The sequence below is a fragment of the Papaver somniferum genome, chromosome 6 (assembly GCF_003573695.1).
Source record: "Papaver somniferum cultivar HN1 chromosome 6, ASM357369v1, whole genome shotgun sequence".
Classification (NCBI taxonomy): Eukaryota; Viridiplantae; Streptophyta; class Magnoliopsida; order Ranunculales; family Papaveraceae; genus Papaver; species Papaver somniferum.
This window is the reverse complement of record NC_039363.1, coordinates 61,411,797-61,430,651: the sequence shown is the minus strand read 5'-3', so window position 1 is coordinate 61,430,651 and position 18,855 is coordinate 61,411,797. Positions and strand designations below refer to the sequence as shown.

Below are 18,855 nucleotides of genomic sequence, written 5' to 3'. Positions count from 1 at the left end.
GTAGATTTTCATCAGTACCTTCATTCTCATGGCCCATACTGTGTAGTTTGTGGCGTTGAGGATTGGAACTTGTATTGATGGTGGCGTGAACTGTTTTGCACCCACAATGGTGGTTTCGTTTTCCATGGCTCAAAAACATGCTCTGATACCAATTAATGGCAACTGCAAGATGAAACTTAGCTTATATAAAGACAACTCTCTTTATTGAGGTTTAGAAAATCTCTCAAAAACTAAACACAAGCTCTAATCTTGCTCATATGATCAACCACAACTTTGGTGATCATATATATATAGAATTATGAATTCCTTTTCCTAGTCCTATTACCTTATTACATGTTTTTTCTTTCTTAAAACTAGATGACTTCTAATTCCCTTAGGATTACATCAATTTCCTAATTTTTTCCTAACCAGCTTGTTAGTGACGTCTATGTTGAAGTTAATCCAACAATCTTTACAAAGAAGAAAAGGATCAACTCAAAAACTAAAAATATATTCTACTGTTCACTTTAATCCGACAACTTATTTGAAATTAAACAACAACATATAATCAAATTACAACGAAGAAAACAAATGAAGTCAAGCAAACTAAAATTCTCTTGCTTTTCCTTCAGATTCCTAATTCCTTTATATTCCACGAAAAACAAGAAAAAAATGAGTATCTGCATAGTGGGCTTAATGGGCACGAAGGTTAACCATTTCCTTATATTGATTTAATGACTCTTGTCTCTGTAATCTCATATCTTCGTTAAATTTGCTGATAAAAGCTTCAACTCTACGATTTAAATCATCTTGACTCAATGATGGTTATTTCTTAAGCTTACCTGATGAAATTGGAGATTGGGATAATGATGATTGATTGTTATGTCTTTCAGTAAATGTCTCTGATTTCTTCATCAACTTTAGTACAGATTCTTGTTGAGTATTATGGTGACGAGCTTCCCAAGTATCCGATTTCTTTAAGTGCCGTGTTAATGGCATCGATCGGCCATCAGTTATCGTCTTCCATGTCGCCTCCAATGTGTCATGTCTCTTTGGTTTCGTGACTCCTAAAGTCTTTCCACCTGAAAGTTAAATCACAAACAAAGTCTCTGGTTTATAAAACAGAGATATTTTGGGGATGCAAAAAAAAAAAAAAAAAAAAAACAAGTGAAACAGGAAATTTGGTTTACCTTCAGGAATTGCTTTGACAGATTTCTTGTGATTGAATCTAGAAGAAGCTGGTGGCTTTTCATTTGAGAACATAATATCAGCCTCAAACTCTGTATCTGTTCGATTTGGCGTCCATGAAGATCTTGAAATCACAAAACTATTTTCATTCTCGTCCTGACTAAAATCATCCACTCTACTGATCTTCCTTTTCTGGAATCAATTTTTCTTCTTGTTTGTGCTCATACAACTTCGGTTTCAAATCTCCAAACTCCACTAGATTCTTCACTACAACTTCATGATGCTCATATCCAAACATTTCACCGTATTCTGTTCCAACCTGATTAGCAAGATCCTTTTCGGTAACTCCATTGTGCCCATAACCAACAACTATACCGCCAAACTCTGTTCTTACCTGATCAACTTGATTCTTCATTGTAACTTCATAATTCTCATAACTAATCATACCCTCGTATTCCGATCTAACTTCCATTGGATTCTTCATCATCATCGTGGTATCATCATATCCTGATGACATAACAAAATCTGACTGTTGATTAGAAGTAATGATCTTATTAACAGGTACTAACGGTTCGGCTTGAGGATGGCTGTCATTTTTGTGATGAAATCTTGAAGATGCAGCGATGGTAATGATGATACCATTAATAATTACATAGAGATATGGAGGAGTTAGCCAAGATAGAAAAGAAGTCCAAAGCACAGGAACTACAGATATCATGAATTCTAATACTACTGGTATAGAAAGCTTTAAAATTATTGCCATGGATAAACATCCAGTAGATATAAGTAAAACCCAGTAGTTCGAACTTTTACTCGTAACTGCCATTTTTTTCCTCTGCTGCAAACACCTAATCACATACAGTGTGTGTGGTGTGTGTGTAAGTGGGTATAGTATGAGAGAGGAAGTAGAGAGAAAGAGAAAGAAGCTGAACAGGGGAAATGGGTGTTTATATAGAGGGTTAAAGATGTTGTTGAAGAAGAGATGGTTTGCCCTTAGAAAATGAGTACATGTCGAGGGGGTCAGGGATGGACTCAGTAGAGGCCAGAGGGCTACACCAAACGCTAATTTAGGACCAACAAGAGACCAAACTTTTTACGCGCATTTGCATTGCACGTTAGAAAAGTTGATACTTGAACTTGATACATTTACATCGTGAGTGAAGTATGTGGACAACGCAAGGTATTGCAATTTGCAGATTAAGATGCGCATTCAAAAATTATTGAATCGACAATTCAGACTAACTAGATTTGTGCCTTTGCCACGCACTGGGTATTTTTTTTTTTAACTTGGCACTCCCCCCGTGATAGTGCATTATTGATTGGGTGTGCGTGGGGCTTTGCCCCACCCAGTGGCTATGCATTTTCGATTTGGTGTTGCGGAGTGAATACATTAAATAGGTAGAGAAGAGATATCAAATATGTGCGGATTTTTTATTTAAATAAGTAGTATTTTTTTTTTTTGCCGAAAATATGTGTGAGATATGTGGTTTTTATCTTTTTGCAGGAAATATGAGTGAAATATGTGGGTTTTTTCCATGTACAGTAAAACTTCAATAAATTAATAATGTTGGACTGACAGATTCTATCAATTTAGCGAAGTATTAATTTATCGATAAATTAATAAGTTATTAAATTATCGAAAAACTCTAAATTTAAGAGTCAAAAATAAAATAAAGGTATCTAATCCGAATTTGATTCAAAGAGAAACACAAAAATGGCTTCTTGAAAAGTTTAACATACGAGTATGTCAAGGAACGGTATCAAATACAATTAAGCATGCATCGGAATACATCTAAATGATTTCCTCCTATAATTTGAAAATTCCTGAACTCCTCAAGGGACTATAAAGAAATCAGAAATGAAGTCCAGTGTTGCATAAATGTGAACAAGAAACAAACAAGATTGAAATCTAATTTTAGTAAGGCACCAGTAATGTAATGTTATTATAATGATTATTAATTTATATTTCAGTTGGGCCCTATTGGATACTTAAATTTTTTATTATCTTATAAATTTAGCGAGGTTATTAATTTAATACACTGGCCCAAGTCGGGACTGACAAAAAATATTATTTTAGCGAAGTTATTAATTTATCGCGGATTAATTTATCGAAGTTTTACTGTATGTATTAATTTGGAAAAAAATAGTCTTAATATGGTAGGTACTCGACTTCCGAGTTGAATTTGGACTTCTATAAAATACCAAGCACGGTAAATAAAGTTTTTTTTGGGTTATTTGGTTTGGTTTTCACTATTTCCCACCCTCATTTTTCCTATTTCTCATCTCTTCACAATTTTTAAAATTATTTTACTTTTTAAATATGGTTTTTCCTATTTACCATCCATAAAAATCAAATTATTAGTTATGAATTTATGGCCACAATTATTACCATTTTTATTTGTCTTCTTCTTTAATCTTCCATTTCCAATAAGCAAAATCATTAAAATCATCGATCCCAATTACAAACTCTAGGTTAGATTTCTATTGATTCATTTAATCTACCTACAGAGGATCATATCTTAAGATAATTTTGCGTCAAAGAAGCACAATAAGGATGACGATTAAGGATAAACAACATCTTGGTTACTCACAGACATCATTTACGTGCTTAATTGTAAACAAAAAATGCAGAGAGGCAGCATATGGGACAAAACCAATCACTTTTTATTTATTAATCATCATCCAATCAACAATCCTTTGGAGTTAGTTGACCTCATTTAAATCCATCTCATGTTTCCCCGTGAATAAAACCAAGAAAGATTTCCGCAAAGGTGATAACTTCACTAAAGGAACAATGCACTTGCAAAGAGAGAATGTTTATGAAAAATCTTGAAGGTGTTGGTGGATTGTGTAGGCCGTAACTGGGAAGAAGACTCGGTGGTCGATGGTGGAGATGGAGTGCAAGGTTTTTGTGCTTAGATGTGGGGTGATTTGTGTTGGGCTTAAATAAAAAGTCATGAGTTAGTATTTAGGATAAATATGAATTTATGTGGATGGGAAATAGGAAAAGTGGGGGTGAGATTTTATATGGATGGGAAATAGGAAAAATGGGGATGGGAAATAGGAAAAACCTTTGGTTTTTGGTGCTTATTTTCTGACCTAAACCTAGGTTTGGTCTAACATTTATCCAGGATTTGCGTTTGGTCTAAAGACCAACGTTAACTTGTGTTGACCGTTATTGACCAGATTTTAATTGAATTTATAAGTAATTAAATTTAGAAAATAAAATAAATTATTTGTGTTTACAAGTCTACCCCTGATGTGGCCTAGCATCTAACGGCTATGATGTATCCATCAAACCTACGATCATGATTTAATACATCCACTTGATTTAACACATCCAAATGCAAGAGAAGCACCCTAAGAGCGACTGCAATGCTACGACTAAACTCAAAGATCAAAGACCAAAAAAAAAGACTAAATATGAGTTTAATCTGTATTGTGACGTTATGGGGAGAAGACCAAATTTGGTCGCGCGTAAAACAATTTTACGCATGAAGACGGGCGGAAGTATTAGTTACGTTTCATTTCTGCGCGGAATTATAAATTACGTCTCAAACGGGCGTAAATATAAATCACGTCTGTTATCGAGCGTAAATATAAATTACGTTTCGTATGGGGCGGAATCTTAAATTCCGCCCGTTGATCAGACGGATTCCAAATGACCGCTCGAAGAAACGTAAAAATAAATTCCGCCCGAGTTAAACACGGTCACACAGCACGTGTGATATCAGACGGGCGAACATCTGGTGTCCGCGTGATGAATTGTACGGACAGACATCTGCTGTCCGCGTGATGAATTTGTCAGGCGTAAAATATTTTTACGCCTGAGACGGGCGTATCCAAAATTTCCGCCCCAGAGAGGAATATTGTATTGAGAATGTGTCATCCTGGATACCATTTAGGCACAATGATCACACAAAAGAAAGAAAAAGATATTGGGGTTGAGAGTGAGGAGGAGCAAGTGCAACCTTCTCCCACTGAGAGAATATGTGTTAGGTTTTTGGCCTTTTGTAATAGAGGGGATTGATAGCAGTTGCAAGAAAATTCTCAGAAAGAAAAAGTACATGAGAACTTTTAGGAGCAAGAGAAAGAGAGTAGAAATTATAGAATCAAGAATCCTCCAATTGGAAGAAATTGCCAAAAGAGAGAGAGCATCAACAGCAGGCACAAAAATTAAAAACCCTAAAAAAAGACATATAAAACAGACAGTCAGTAACCTACTCTCATCTCCACTTTTCCTCATGAATCTCGTGGTGGCATCTTCTAATAAATATGCTCTCAACCACTCACTCATCCCCCACTGTCCTGTGCACCTTTTTATAGCCATCTTTTCGTTTAACCTTTTCTCCATTTGATCTTTTCTGGACTCATTCTCAATACAATATTCTTCTTCTAATTAACAGACAAATGCTAATTCAAGAAGGAAGAAGAAGAATTCTTTCATCAAAAAAAGTCCGTTTGAGAGGGGCGGAATTTTGGTGTCCGCCCCAGAGAGGCGGAATTTTGGTGTCCGCCTGGCAACGCGCGGAATTCTGCTGTCCGTCTCATCAGGCGTAAATTTATGTTACGCCCGCAACAAACGTAAATTTAAATTCCGCCCCACCAACATACGTAAATTTGGTTTACGCCCGTTAACAAGCGTACTTTAAATTTACGCCCAGCAACAAGCGTACTTTAAATTTACGCCCGACTATATTACAATTTGGGATTTGGTCGCGACCATATTTGGTCTGGAATTTGATCTTTGGTTGGGATTTGATCTTTACTCCGTCCCACTGTGTTACGATCTCATCCCAAATTTTTGGTTATACTCGCCCACTATGGATGCTCTAACTTTCTACTCATTCTTCTTCTACCGTCATTACAGATCGAGATCTGAGACCAAATTCTTCCATATGCTGCCAGAAATTAACACCGGCAGAGCTTCGGGTCACCATGGCTGGTCGAGATGGGGTTATAACAAGGGTTGTTAGCAAATGATGGAACTGGATTATAAGCTAACAGGAAGATGAGATAAACACTAACGATGGGGACTCATTTACAACCGATTTGAGAGTTGGAAAGGGGATCTGATGAAGATGAATCTCAATAAGACAAAGAGGAAAATGGGTAATTGATGTTTCCTGTTGAGAAATTGGTTGAATATCATTACCAAATCTAGAAGGAATCAGTTTGAATCGAGAAATTCAGAAAATCAAGACCGGGTTTCTGCTGTTGAGGGTGATTTAGGTCAGAAATTGAGGAGATGCTCATGCGATCTGTTGTTGATGGTAAGAAAAAACAGAAGATTAAAGTTAGGGTTCAAGTAAAATGGAATTGTTTTGTCAGAAAAGAGGGAGGATTCGAATGATGTTATTGTTGATTACAAAGAATGGAGAGATGGGTTTGAGATTCTAGAAAAGGTTGAAGGCTCTGCTGCTTTGAATTGATGATTGACAGAAATCAATTTAGGAGATGGTGGTTGTGTTTTCTGCCATGTATGGAACATAGAAGAAATTAATTGGGGTTTGAGTTGTTTGAACTGGTAATTGGTGAAATTGAGACTACGATGCTTGTGGATGTAGTGAATTTGAAATGGTCTCTGTTGATGGAGTTGAAGTTATTGCTGGCGATGGTGGAGTGAAATGTGCAGCTACATATGGTACCATGAGTCTGGTACTTAGGATTGCAGGGGAGAATGAGTGTTTAAACTGAAGTTGCATGCACTGTATGTGTTACAGATTTCTTGAAATCAATTACGAACGAGAGGTTGTGCTGCTGCTCAACTGGTGTTGATGCCGGAATCGGCAGAAGAGTGGTGTTCTTGGTGTCGCAAAGAAACAAGGAAAGGGAAGAGCTGGTATTATTTGAATTAATCAAGGGTATAATTGTAAACTCGTATTTTTCACTTTATAAAATTAATTAAGATTTGGTCTTACACGGTCAACGCGGGTCAACGTTGGTCTTTAGACCAAATGCAAAGCCTGATAAATGTTAGACCAAATCCAGATTTAGGTCAAAAAATAAGTACCAAAAATCAAATAACCCATTTTTTTGTTTTTGTGAGTTTGGAATTTTTGAACCAATCTACATTGCCAAATATCCTTGTCAAAACTCTTGTCTCATAAAACCCAAAGAAATCTTATTTCGGCCAATAGGAAGTGAGGGTTCCCCACTGTTTAACACGAGGGATTTATTTGTTTAGGTCTTTAAGAGCAACTGCAGTGGTGCGAGTATAACCAAAGACCAAAGAGGGAAAAAAAGATCAAATTTTGAGTTTAGTCTGGTGTGTGACGCTACGGTGGAAAGACTAATTTTGGTCAGACGTACATTATACGTTCGCCTGGTGTGGGGTGTGGACTATACCAACGCCTGGTGTGGGACGGGGACTATACGTTCGCCCGGGTAAGAAAGATTCAAAAAAAAAAAAAAAATAGAAAAAATGGGGCGGAGGTATTAAGCCCGCCCCATGCAATTTGAATTTGTAAAGAATGGGGCGGGGTATAATGCCCGCCCCATACAAAATTAAAAAAAAAATGGGGCGTAGACTTTGCGTACGCCCCATGTGGAGCGTAGACTATACCAACGCCTGATGTGGGGCGTGGACTATACGTCCGCCTGGTGTGGGACGTGTACTATACGTCCGCCTGGTGGTGGGGCGTGGACTATACCAACGCTCGACTATATTTGGGTTTAGTCTTGGTCCCAGACCAAATATACTCTGGGTTTTAGTCGTCGATCAAAATTTGATCGATAGTACGTTCCACAACGTCTGTTCAAAAGACCAAATATTTGGGTTTAATCGCCACTGTGGACGCTCTAAGTCTCTAGATGTTTATTCTATCGGTAATAAATAACGGTGGTGCTATTCAGCTCCCTATCTTCCACCTCCCTACTCCGCTCCCTCCGATCTAAAACCCACATTTGGAAAATGGTGAACTCCATCTGTACCTGAATGTGATTCAAATCCTAGATGTGTGGTGTGGATTGGAGGGAGCAGAACAGGAGGTGGAGAATAGGGAGGTGAATAGCATTTTCGAATAAATATCTACTAATGAATGGGGCATATCCTGTTATATAACTTTATATAATGACTGCTCGCTCGGCATTCCTGCCTTCCTGGCTCTCTCTCTCTCTATATCAGTCGGAAAAAAAAGAAAGACTAGGCTACTCAAAAATTAGCATCTTTGTTTATCCTTCCTTCCCGTTAACTCATTCTGATCCCTGCTTAATTTAGCACATTCTGTATTGAACATAACAATTAGAAAACTCACTGGAACACAGATTCATAAATTACGTGTATGATCATGTACTTTTAGATAAAAGTAAAGCCTTCAGTTTTCCTAGATTGTAAATTAAGAAATCCCAACTGCATTTCTCTACGTTATGTCTCCTCTGTTCTGGAAAAACAATACCAGAATATAAAGAGCGAAATGAAAACAGGCAGTGCTGTCGGGGTCATGCTTCGATCCACCGAACTCGCGACGATTACCTGAGCTTTGTCAATGGCGATTGGCAGCATGTAATGTCTCTCACATTCAAAGCTTAAAGAACTAAGCCATATCTTATGCCATACCATGAGTGAGAGATGCAGATCTCGCTGACACTGCATCGTTTCTATTTCATGGTGACTAAAATAAGCGGATAATGCATAAACCCACCATCATAAATCACGCTCACACTGGTCGAAGTTAGTTATTACAGGCATGTAGTCATAGCTCAAAAGCCGGAGGGTCTAACTAAAAAAGTACAAATTATCATTAAATCAGCACCGTCAAATGAACGGATGGATGGCACATGTCTAGCGCAATCGAGCTCAATTCCTAGATTACAGTTTTGTTTCTAGCTACTTAATTTCTGTTGCAACTTTTCCAACCTTTTCTTTGCTTGCATTAGACATTAGTCTTATTTGCTGATCGAAATTGGTTGGTTTGAGCTTTGAAGTCAAGTTTCGCCCAACTTCCCATTGAAATATACGAATGGAAGCTGCTAGGAAACATGCCAGCAATCTTTGGCCGAGATCCTTCCGCTCAGTGTAATGTGTACCACTCAACACCCAACAGCCAACACAAATTTAGGTTCCCCGCTCCAGCAAGAAATCTGGGGTACGCCTAGTATTTCAATAGATTTTTTTTTTTTTGAAGCATGGTATTTCATACAGTATGATAGAAGGAGGTGCTATACGGCTAGTACTAAGAAAAATCTTGGAAAGAATCACAGACTTTCTAGGCCTTTCATCTGGCATTTTGCTTTGTATCCATAAAATCTGAAAATACTTTCGCAGTTTGGCGTGGTGGGGAGAAAACTAGGGTCTGGGCAATTTTCCGCTTTTTCTCATGTCAACCAGAGATCCACACAAGTTTGTGACTCTAGTACGAACACTTGAACTAGTTCAGGAGAAGGATATGCATGCTTGACCCCTTTTCGGTGGATGAAGGATTTTGGTTTGTGTTATAAGAAAAACAACAAAGAGAATTAACTTGAGATATTTATTTGAGTGAAAGACCCTATATGGCAATATCAAATTACTCACGAGTATAAATCATTGTATTAAGGAACGGCAACAATATTATTTCAATGATTGGTATGTGTGTGCCCATCAAAAAAAAAAAAAGATTGATATCTGTGTGAAAAAATTGAAAGTTTGAAACCAATATTCCCAAATGTCTAACAAAATGAAACTACAACACTATACATACAACCCTAAAGATGAGGTCCATAACTATATCAAGCTCATGACTAGATCAGATAAAGTTCTTCACAACAATTTCAGCCTTGCAACAATTGGGGTGCTGGCGAGCCCCACCTGGCTTCCCACCTCCATTACATTCTAACCAGCACAGTGCATCAACATGTCAGTTCACTTATCTCCAGCTAGCCTATTCAACATTGACGACATCCTCTGGTGAAGATAATGAGGTTGTCGATATTTCTTGTACAATTGCTGCACGAGGCACATTGTCATCTTCAATGGCATCGACATATTCATCTTCCGTTTTGGAATTACGGATGGTGTCGTCCTTCTTGCTATCTGCTGAAATCTCATTATCTACACGGCTAGACATGTTTTTGGTTGACAGGTCGTCATGTGTATCGTGGCTGGTTACAAGCATCGACTCTTCTTCCGCAGAGAAAAGACTCTCAGATATTAATTCAGAACCAATCCATTGTGTTTCTGAGTAGAGGTTTCTAGGGGTCACAGGCAGAGTGGTATCTGTATCCATAGTTCCAGAAGGGTTTTGAGAATTATGATCTTCAACAGCATCAGATGAGGTAGACAGCAAATTTTCCTGCGAGCTTGCAATTGTTACCATCTCACCAGATGAGTAAAAAGAATCATAGTGTTGATTTTTTAGCTTTCAACAAAGTTGGTTCAACACATTAACACCTTTCTTACACCATAGTTAAAAAAAATCCAAGACCACATTCGTAGCATGAGATAATGAAAACAAACCAGACGTGAATGCCTTTGCTCTGTATTGGTATCAAAACTGTGGACCGGGTCTGACAATGATGAGCTTCCCTCATCGTCTGCAAAGCAAGGAGTAGAAAAACATGATCCATCAATATATGGAATAAAGCAAAGAGTGGAAAAACATGATCTATCTGTATAAGGAATTCCAACAGTCAACAGTCTGTACAATAAAGTCACCGTGAAAATCTCACATGATACACAGAAATGCAATGAAGGCTAACAAAATGTAACTACCTCTTTCCCTGGTTCTTTTGATAATAATGAGAGCTAATAGCACTAAGAGGCTAAACAGAAAATGCTTATAATCACCAAAAGACTCATTAATTGATCTCTCCCTTCAACGAAAATTTATGAACCCACGAACAGATAGAATCAGAAATTTAACAACTATCGTCGTATCAATGAAAGAATCATGGTATGTATTAAGAATATCTACCATAAATAGCATTTCCGAGGTTTCAAAAATCCCATGCATAAACTCATAAAACATGCATACGGACGATTAACCAAGAAATAGAAGCTTACAGAATTTATAGGGACTGAGAAGTGCAGCTTCAAGCATTGCTTTAAAATCTAAAGCAGCAGAAACGAGTGGGTCACTTCTATCCTGCAAACCAAATACATGTTCATCACCCTTCAGATTGACAGTTATCTATCATACGCGTGTCATGGAAATACATGTTCATCACCCTTCTAGCACCCGCTTACTTTTACAACCTTGATACAACAACAAAGTAGAAAACATTAATAGTAACGATACCTCAACTTGTCCTACAGTATTTTCTTACAGACACAACACAGAAAAAATAATGATCGTTTAACATGCCTTTTCAGTTTGGCCTTGTGGTGCCCCAAATACATCACTGAATATAGCATCTGAAGATTCTGAACCAAATTTTATGGTACTAAAAGAGGCTTGTTTCGGTTCTAGCAAGTGGCTGAAATCAAGATATGAACTCTCCGATGAGAAGTCATCTGCATGTAAATGAAAAGGGAAAGAAACCAAAGAAAATTAAACATACAGAAGTATAGTTAAGATTTACAACGTCACTAATGTCACAAAAAAGAAATTAGTCATACCTGTTAAACCACAACTGTTGTCATGTATATATTCAGCTGAACCAATTATATGTGGGAGACAATTGGATGCTAACCCACTCTGGAAACATGTTGGCAAAAGAAACAAACACAGGTAACAGGTTAAGATCTTTAGCTGACCTGGCTCGTATATCGAGTTATGGGAGAAATGCCATAATTTTGTTTGAGCTAATATTAGATAGCAAAAGAATTAGAAGACGATACCATATCTTTATATCAGATATAAAGAAAACTTAAAACATGTTATTGAGATAGCCTTCAGTACCAATAGACATTATGAAGCATGTGGTTTTGATTGAAGTAATTCAGTTGGCTGCATACCAGCTAGTGGAAGTGTCAGACAAAAGTAAATCAAAATGTTTTTACCTGCATCACAAATTTGACTGTTTCTAAGCAATTCTTCTCATGTCAAATATTGAATCACCTGGACTAGTGAACCAAACCAAATATATGTTATCCTACTTCGTACTTGTTAGAGTAGACACACAATGAACAATAATGTCTAACAGATGCATCTAGAACACTGACAAAACCAAGATAAAATAACACAATCATCTCATCTAACAAGAGTTAAATTTAGTTTTTCGAAAGAAAAAAGATTACAGCTACTTGTTACTCCAACCAAGACAAAGGTTAGAGAAGCTTACTTTGAAGACAGAGCCTGATGGTGAGGTTCTGTTTGTTTTCTGCATGTGATCGCGATAGGAACTCAAACCAACAGATAAAGCCTCTCTATATCTCGGCAATATATCTTCATCATAGCTTTGAGCACGAATACTTGTATCACCGGTTCTTCTAGTTCTTTCATTTGAATGGTCAGCGTTGTCATCTTCTTCGGATATTTTCTATGCTAGTAAGTTTATCAAATAAGTAAATGTGGAACCACACACCAAGTAATGATATCCAGTACTAATTATAGAAACATCCGAACAACAAATTCACCACGCATTCCAGCTAAAATTGCATAAATGAGATAGTAATAATTTACTAATAAATAGGTTTACTCACATTATCCACGAAACCGATACAAGTAAGATTTCTGAAAGAATTTAGTGTATTCTTCATATCTTGTTCAACAGTATCAGTCTGACCTAATAATTCATCTATTTCATGTGTAACATCACTGGCTCTCTTTTGTAGATTACCTGATAGTTCATTCAACCACTTCATAACCTAATAAAAAAAATATAACCAGTAATTCATCTCTGCAACTAATCACCACAATTCAGTGAAATTTTCCAGATCAAATTCGATGTAATTACCTCATTTTGAAATCTCAATCGCTTCTGTTCGGAAGTTTCCATCATTTTCTGGAAAGATCTTCAGGGAAGAGTAAGCAGCTTATGCGTACAATTGAATCAGAAGAACAAAAATATGAAATCAGGGTTTAAATTTGTTTTATTCACGGTAACAAAACAAAAATTTGAAATGGCTAGTCGAATCTCCGACCCTGGGTGGGTGTTCCATAGTTTCGTATCCGTGAATATCTTTTAGATCTAACGGTTTCAAACTGCTTTTCTATTTTGCATCTCTGATCTCGTTCATTCAATCCACTTAAGTAGCAGTAGTCGGTCAAGATCGTAAAGTTTGACTATTAAGCTTTTCATGGATTCCCAATAATGTTGCAATCTTTCCCAAGGAAAAAGTGGTATCGGATCGGTTTCATTTGAGAGATCAAAGGGAGAGAGAGAGATGGGTTTCAAGGATGCGCTCGATTATCTATAATATAAAGCAAAACGATTTGTTTGGTGTCCCATGAAATTTGGGTTACTTTTTCACTGGACGGGATTGCCCCTCCGTGTTTTTGATTAATTAGCCTACATTATTACCAGATTTTGGTGAATTTTATCAAAACGAGGGGTATTTATATAATGGTTATCGTTGTTTCTTCCTCCTTTTACCATAGCCTGCGAAACACAATCACCACCATTACAGAACTCTTCCAGTCTCATCTATAATATAAAGCAAAACGATTTGTTTGGTGTCCCATGGAATTTTTTGGTTACTTTTTCACTGGACGGGATTGCCCCTCCGTGTTTTTGATTAATTAGCCTACATCATTGCCAGATTTTGGTGAATTTTATCAAAACGAGGGGTATTTACATAATGGTTATCGTTGTTTCTTCCTCCTTTTATCATAGCCTGCGAAACACAATCACCACCATTACAGAACTCTTCCAGTCTCATTTTCTCCCACAAAACACCACGACCCTCCTCCACCACCACCACTACTACCGTAACCAGAAAAATCACATATTTGAAACCCATTTCTAATATCACATCGCTTCTTCCTCCTCCACTCTTCTCCCATAATCAGCATCACCGTCCTCCACCTCTTTAAATTTCATCTCCTCACTGTCACCACCACCACCACCCTCCTCCACTACCACTAACCAGCAACACCGTCACATAATTTTTAAGGAAATCAAAATTGGCATTGAATTAAAATTGGAACTGGGAAAATTGGTCGAAATCAAAATTAATCGATGTCTGATTACAAACCAATTGGGTTTATCGGAAAAGAACGGCAGTGATGACAGTGGTATTATCTAGGGGTGGTGTAGAACTTAGAAGGATGTAGTGTGGTGATGATTCGGTAATGATGGTGAATTACCACCGTATGTTAGGAAACATTAGAAGTTCAGAAATATGGACGATAATAACCAAACATAGATTATAAGCAAGTATGATTCACATATACTGTATTTGTCTCTAGAGAAAGAGGTATAGGTATAGAAAGGAAACATAACGTGGGCGGAGAAGACGAAGGTATTATTTTTAGTTTGGTTCCCAAAAGAAATTACCCTGCTGTGACGTTGTCAAATCAAACCACGCGTTTGGTCGTTGTTGTTACAACCAACAAGTGACTCACCCCACTTTTACACGTGCAAATTGCACATGTTATACCTAAAATGAAAATATCAAATATCGAACTCATTTACTACTGAATTATAATTGTTAAAAATAATGCATTTTCTACGTAGCATACAATAATTCTTTTACAACTTTTTTACAACAATAACGTGCCATGATGGCACGGTTTATCCACTAGATTTAAAGTGTTATTTGTTCGATTGGATTTTAGAAAGTAGACCGATCGGAAGGGATTACAGTCGGATTTCACAATTTAATTGTATTTCATTTTTCTGTTGGTTTGAAATTTTTGAGTATCAAGATAAACAATGTTCAAAATGGTGCAGTGGGATTGATATCCAGTACAGTTTTTCTTTTATAAGGAAGCATTGATATAAGTCTTGCTTTTATGTATTGTACCTGTGTGCATGAAGAAAACATCGTATCTTTCTATATTCAAGAACATATAGAATACACATACAGTGGTGAATATATTCCTTCTATATCATTTTTTTTGTTGATGAATATGGATAAAAACTTTAGCTATAGTACCGGCATCCCTTCCGTTACCGTGCCATAATTCATTCCTTATTTATTGTGACTCCACTTTATGATGATGTGGACAATTGTGGTGTGATTATTGAAGAATAGAGTTTTCTTCACTCTGGCCCCATATCAAATAACAAAGAAAGATGTTTACATCCTAATTACACCTTCAAGACACGGCCAAAACCTCATCCCACTATTCCCACTTTTATTTTTCATCGACTAACCACCCTCACTTCAGTTTTCACCACAAAAAGTGAAAATCTATATTGAACTACTTTTGTTCTTCGTCCACAATTGCTCAGCTGCTCAAATTTCTGTGAATGTTTTATTCCCAAAAATGTGTTCTTCAGTACCAAAAAAAATGTTTTATTCCCAAAAAAAAATCTCATCAAAGATCGCCAACTCGATGATTCCAAAGTCACAAAAGGTAATTCTATATCTTTCTTTATCTATGAAATCAAACCGCTGAAAACCAATTTTTGGATTTCTGATATAATTTTTGTTTATCGAAAGTTAGGAATTTTTTTGTATATAAGGGGGTAATTCACTATACCAAGATTTTAATCATTAACCAGATTTTTTTCTTACTTTATTTCATTTTTCGAATGTTTCAGTTTATAAACAAAGGGATATAATTATATGTCAATAGTGATACGGCTGATTCAGTTTTACGGGTAATTTTTCTCTCAGTTTTTGTTTTATATGAAACATAAGTTGACTCTTCTATTATTTGGGAAGTTTAACTGGCACCAGTGTGCTACATAACAATTGATGATTGCTAAATTGGGTGCATTGTTTTTCTTAATATTCCGGTACATATATCTAATCATTCACTCATTTTATTTTCACAGTTTTCTTTTCTTTTCAGTAGAGCTATATTTGAGACTATACAGGTATAAAATCTCTCACAATTATGTTTCCCATTTTGAATTTATCTTACAAGTTTAAATGTTAATCTTTTCATAGTGTGCAGTTTTCTAGGGTTAAAAAACTTAGAACTTGGGTTTAATAGTTATACAGGTGGGGATTGTTGTCAGAATTTTCTGATGGCTATTCTCTATGTGTTCGATAATCATCCCGAATACTATGGAGTCGTTGACAAGCTTCAATCTCGAAAGCTTCCTTCGATTCTCCTCTTACAGGGCAAGTAAATATCCATACCCTTAATTTATGTTCTTCTCATTGCTCTTTTTACATCACACTTGATTCCAACGTCGACAAATTTTGTATTTGTAACAAAGCATAAGACAATAGAAATCACATAATAACTGCCAGCTTCTACTTTGGCATTCCTGTTTCCACTTTTAAATTGTTGAATATGTCAATAATAATGGTGTTATGTTAAATTATTGGTTTAATACAGGTAATGACCCTGACCATTTTGATACATCGTCTATGAATGATGTTGTGATCTCAGATCCTGAAGGTGGTTCTAATAAGTGTGGCCTCTTTACTATTACCGGTAATTGAAAATCTTCTCCTTCAGTATTTTTCTGAAATTTCTTTGGTATCCAGTATAATCTTTACTTTGGTAATAGTCGACAATCTGAATTCCGTGAGTTGCTTCATTGAGGCGGATTGCTTCGTAGAGAATGGTAAATCGTTTGAGGTCCTTTCTACTTTATAATTTATGTGAAACCCCAAAGAGGCCTTATGAAATCATCGAATATTATCAATTTTCAGATATCGTAGCCCAAGTTCTGTAAGAAATCTTCTTTAACGGAGTATTTTGCATTCATGAAAACTTGAACGCGAGAACTTACTATAGGCGGCCATATTATATGCATATCTATTACATAAGTGCGACATAAGAAGTTCTGTGACTATATTGAGTAGTGGTGCATAAGAAGTACACGCACTGGGAGAAAACCGGCTTGCACATCACTATAGTCTAAAAATACAGTTTGAGTCCTTTTAACTCTTGCCAAGTTGGATGGTATCTTTTTATATTGGCTTCGTATTTAGACTTAAACTAATTGAAATTCTGGGTGTGTTTTGCAGGTGTATCTCTCGCATGCATTTTCCTTAGAAATTCGTGAAACGCCTTACTGTTTAAGTGTTTGTTGAAGCCTACTGCAGTTATAAAAGACAGGTAGTCTCTCCAAGGTTTTACATTTGCAACGGATAACAAAATACACTTAGGTTGCACTTCAAAATGTATTGACACAATTAATTAAAGTGAACTAACTTCTTAGCACCCCTTTCACAGTGAGAATTTAAGCATATTGCACTAAATATAATATAAGGTTATTATATTCAGATTAGACGTGGATCAAGAAAAAAAAAGTTACAAACACTGATATCCACTGGATTTTAAATGAACTGTGTTAGTCATCGGTTGTCTTCATTGCTACGGTTACATAAGTGTCAGTTCCTAAATAGCGTTAGTCATGATCCATTAGGATGATACTGTGAAACTCACAACCAGTTTCGCGCCATCTAACTTCTTTTATTTCAGATAAATCATTTTAAATTAGATTTTACACCGACGAAATAACAAGATGACTTGGTTTTTGTATTATATTAATTCTACTGGGGCAACATTATCCAAATGAGGAAATAATCGCTATTAGCCACATTAGATGTTGAAGCCTTTGCAGTGAGTAGATTTGACAGTTCAGGGTTGTTGTTTTTCCGCAGTCAGGCCGTGGTGGAAGTGGGATGGGAAAATTTAGTTTAAAGTTCCTTCTGTTTGTCCTGTTGTGGAACATCTCAATCGGATTATATGTAATTACTTATCTTCTTGAATTTTTTGCTATAAAATTGTAAGCTTGACAATAGCTATGTACCTATCATACAATTTATTAGTTTAGCAGGTTAATGTTCAACCATGTTTTTTGCTTTTTCCCTTTTAACAGTACAAAAATTATATTACCATTTTATACAATTTTATTTTTGTTTATCCTCTGCAAATGGTACGTTATGAATCGAAGTGCACAAACAAACGAAAAATGGTCACTATCTTGTGTGAAGCACGGGTTACTATCTAGTGTTAATAATGCCCCTCCGTGTTTCTAAGCATCACAGAAACATACGTAAATGATTACAAAATTAAGGGTATAATTGACTTAAAATACCCCTCTGTGTTTTCTATTAACACTGAAACTGGCGAACCCAGGGACAAAATATACGACCATTATCATGTGTTTTCACTCTCATGTGTTTTCACTCTCAGAGCAGAAAACCAGTTCTCATTCGATATTTTGTCCCTCGATTCCTTTCTTCTCCATAGAAATCTTGTCAGAGTACCGACCCTAAACTCGTCATAATCCCATGGGTAGAACTCAATTCGAAAACCGGTTGATTAGATGAGGGAACCCATTAACTTATAAACTACCAGTTAAGTCCCATCTAACCAATGTGGGACTAAGATCCCAACATCCCACCACGCTTCCAGACCCAACGTCCTCGTTGGCCCACTCTATCGACACTGACCCGAAGATAGCCCTTTCTCTTATGGCGGCTTCACTCTCCTATCAGTATTCAATGCGGGTGACAACTACCCCCATACGTAGGTGCCCCAACACTTTAATCTAGCCTATAGGTCACCCCTTCCGTGGATCGGGTATGGGTCGTGGTGGTTAGCTCTGATACCAAATGTTAGGGTACCGACCCTAAACTCGTCATAAGCCCATGGGTAGAACTCAACTCGAAAATCGGTTGACTAAACGAGGGAACCCATTGACTTATAGACTATCAGTTAAGCCCCATCTAACAAATGTGGACTAGGA

General features: G+C 36.7%; 1 protein-coding gene, 2 long non-coding RNA genes and 1 pseudogene across 3 annotated transcripts; 2 read left to right on the top strand and 2 right to left on the bottom strand.

Moving 5' to 3' along the window:
- Positions 1–469: 469 nt before the first annotated feature.
- LOC113285709 lies at positions 470–2,044 on the bottom strand (annotated as a pseudogene).
- A 7,727-nt stretch (positions 2,045–9,771) lies between these two features.
- LOC113287738 (WASH complex subunit 2-like) lies at positions 9,772–13,626 on the bottom strand. Its single transcript, XM_026536572.1, has 8 exons — positions 12,985–13,626; positions 12,731–12,895; positions 12,370–12,567; positions 11,705–11,783; positions 11,451–11,599; positions 11,150–11,231; positions 10,604–10,680; positions 9,772–10,439 (listed from the first exon to the last, which is right to left on the bottom strand). Exons 1-8 carry the CDS (start codon positions 13,027–13,029, stop codon positions 10,029–10,031), a joined length of 1,206 nt encoding a protein of 401 aa, XP_026392357.1. The 5' UTR covers positions 13,030–13,626; the 3' UTR covers positions 9,772–10,028.
- Positions 13,627–15,416: 1,790 nt separating this feature from the next.
- Positions 15,417–16,267, top strand: LOC113285707. The gene is made up of 4 exons (XR_003328877.1): positions 15,417–15,551; positions 15,739–15,798; positions 15,976–16,017; positions 16,137–16,267. It is a non-coding gene; the product is annotated as an uncharacterized LOC113285707 (long non-coding RNA).
- Positions 16,268–16,482: 215 nt separating this feature from the next.
- Positions 16,483–17,966, top strand: LOC113285708. The gene is made up of 3 exons (XR_003328878.1): positions 16,483–16,586; positions 17,126–17,216; positions 17,765–17,966. It is a non-coding gene; the product is annotated as an uncharacterized LOC113285708 (long non-coding RNA).
- The last annotated feature ends 889 nt before the right edge of the window (positions 17,967–18,855 follow it).

Coding starts and splice junctions, on each gene's coding strand:
- LOC113287738 (XM_026536572.1), bottom strand. CDS start 13,029: ATGATGGAAACTTCCGAACAGAAGCGATTGAGATTTCAAAATGAG. Junction 12,568..12,730: donor GTATCGGTTTCGTGGATAAT/GTGAGTAAACCT, acceptor TTACTAGCATAG/AAAATATCCGAAGAAGATGA. Junction 11,232..11,450: donor CACAAGGCCAAACTGAAAAG/GCATGTTAAACG, acceptor TTTGGTTTGCAG/GATAGAAGTGACCCACTCGT.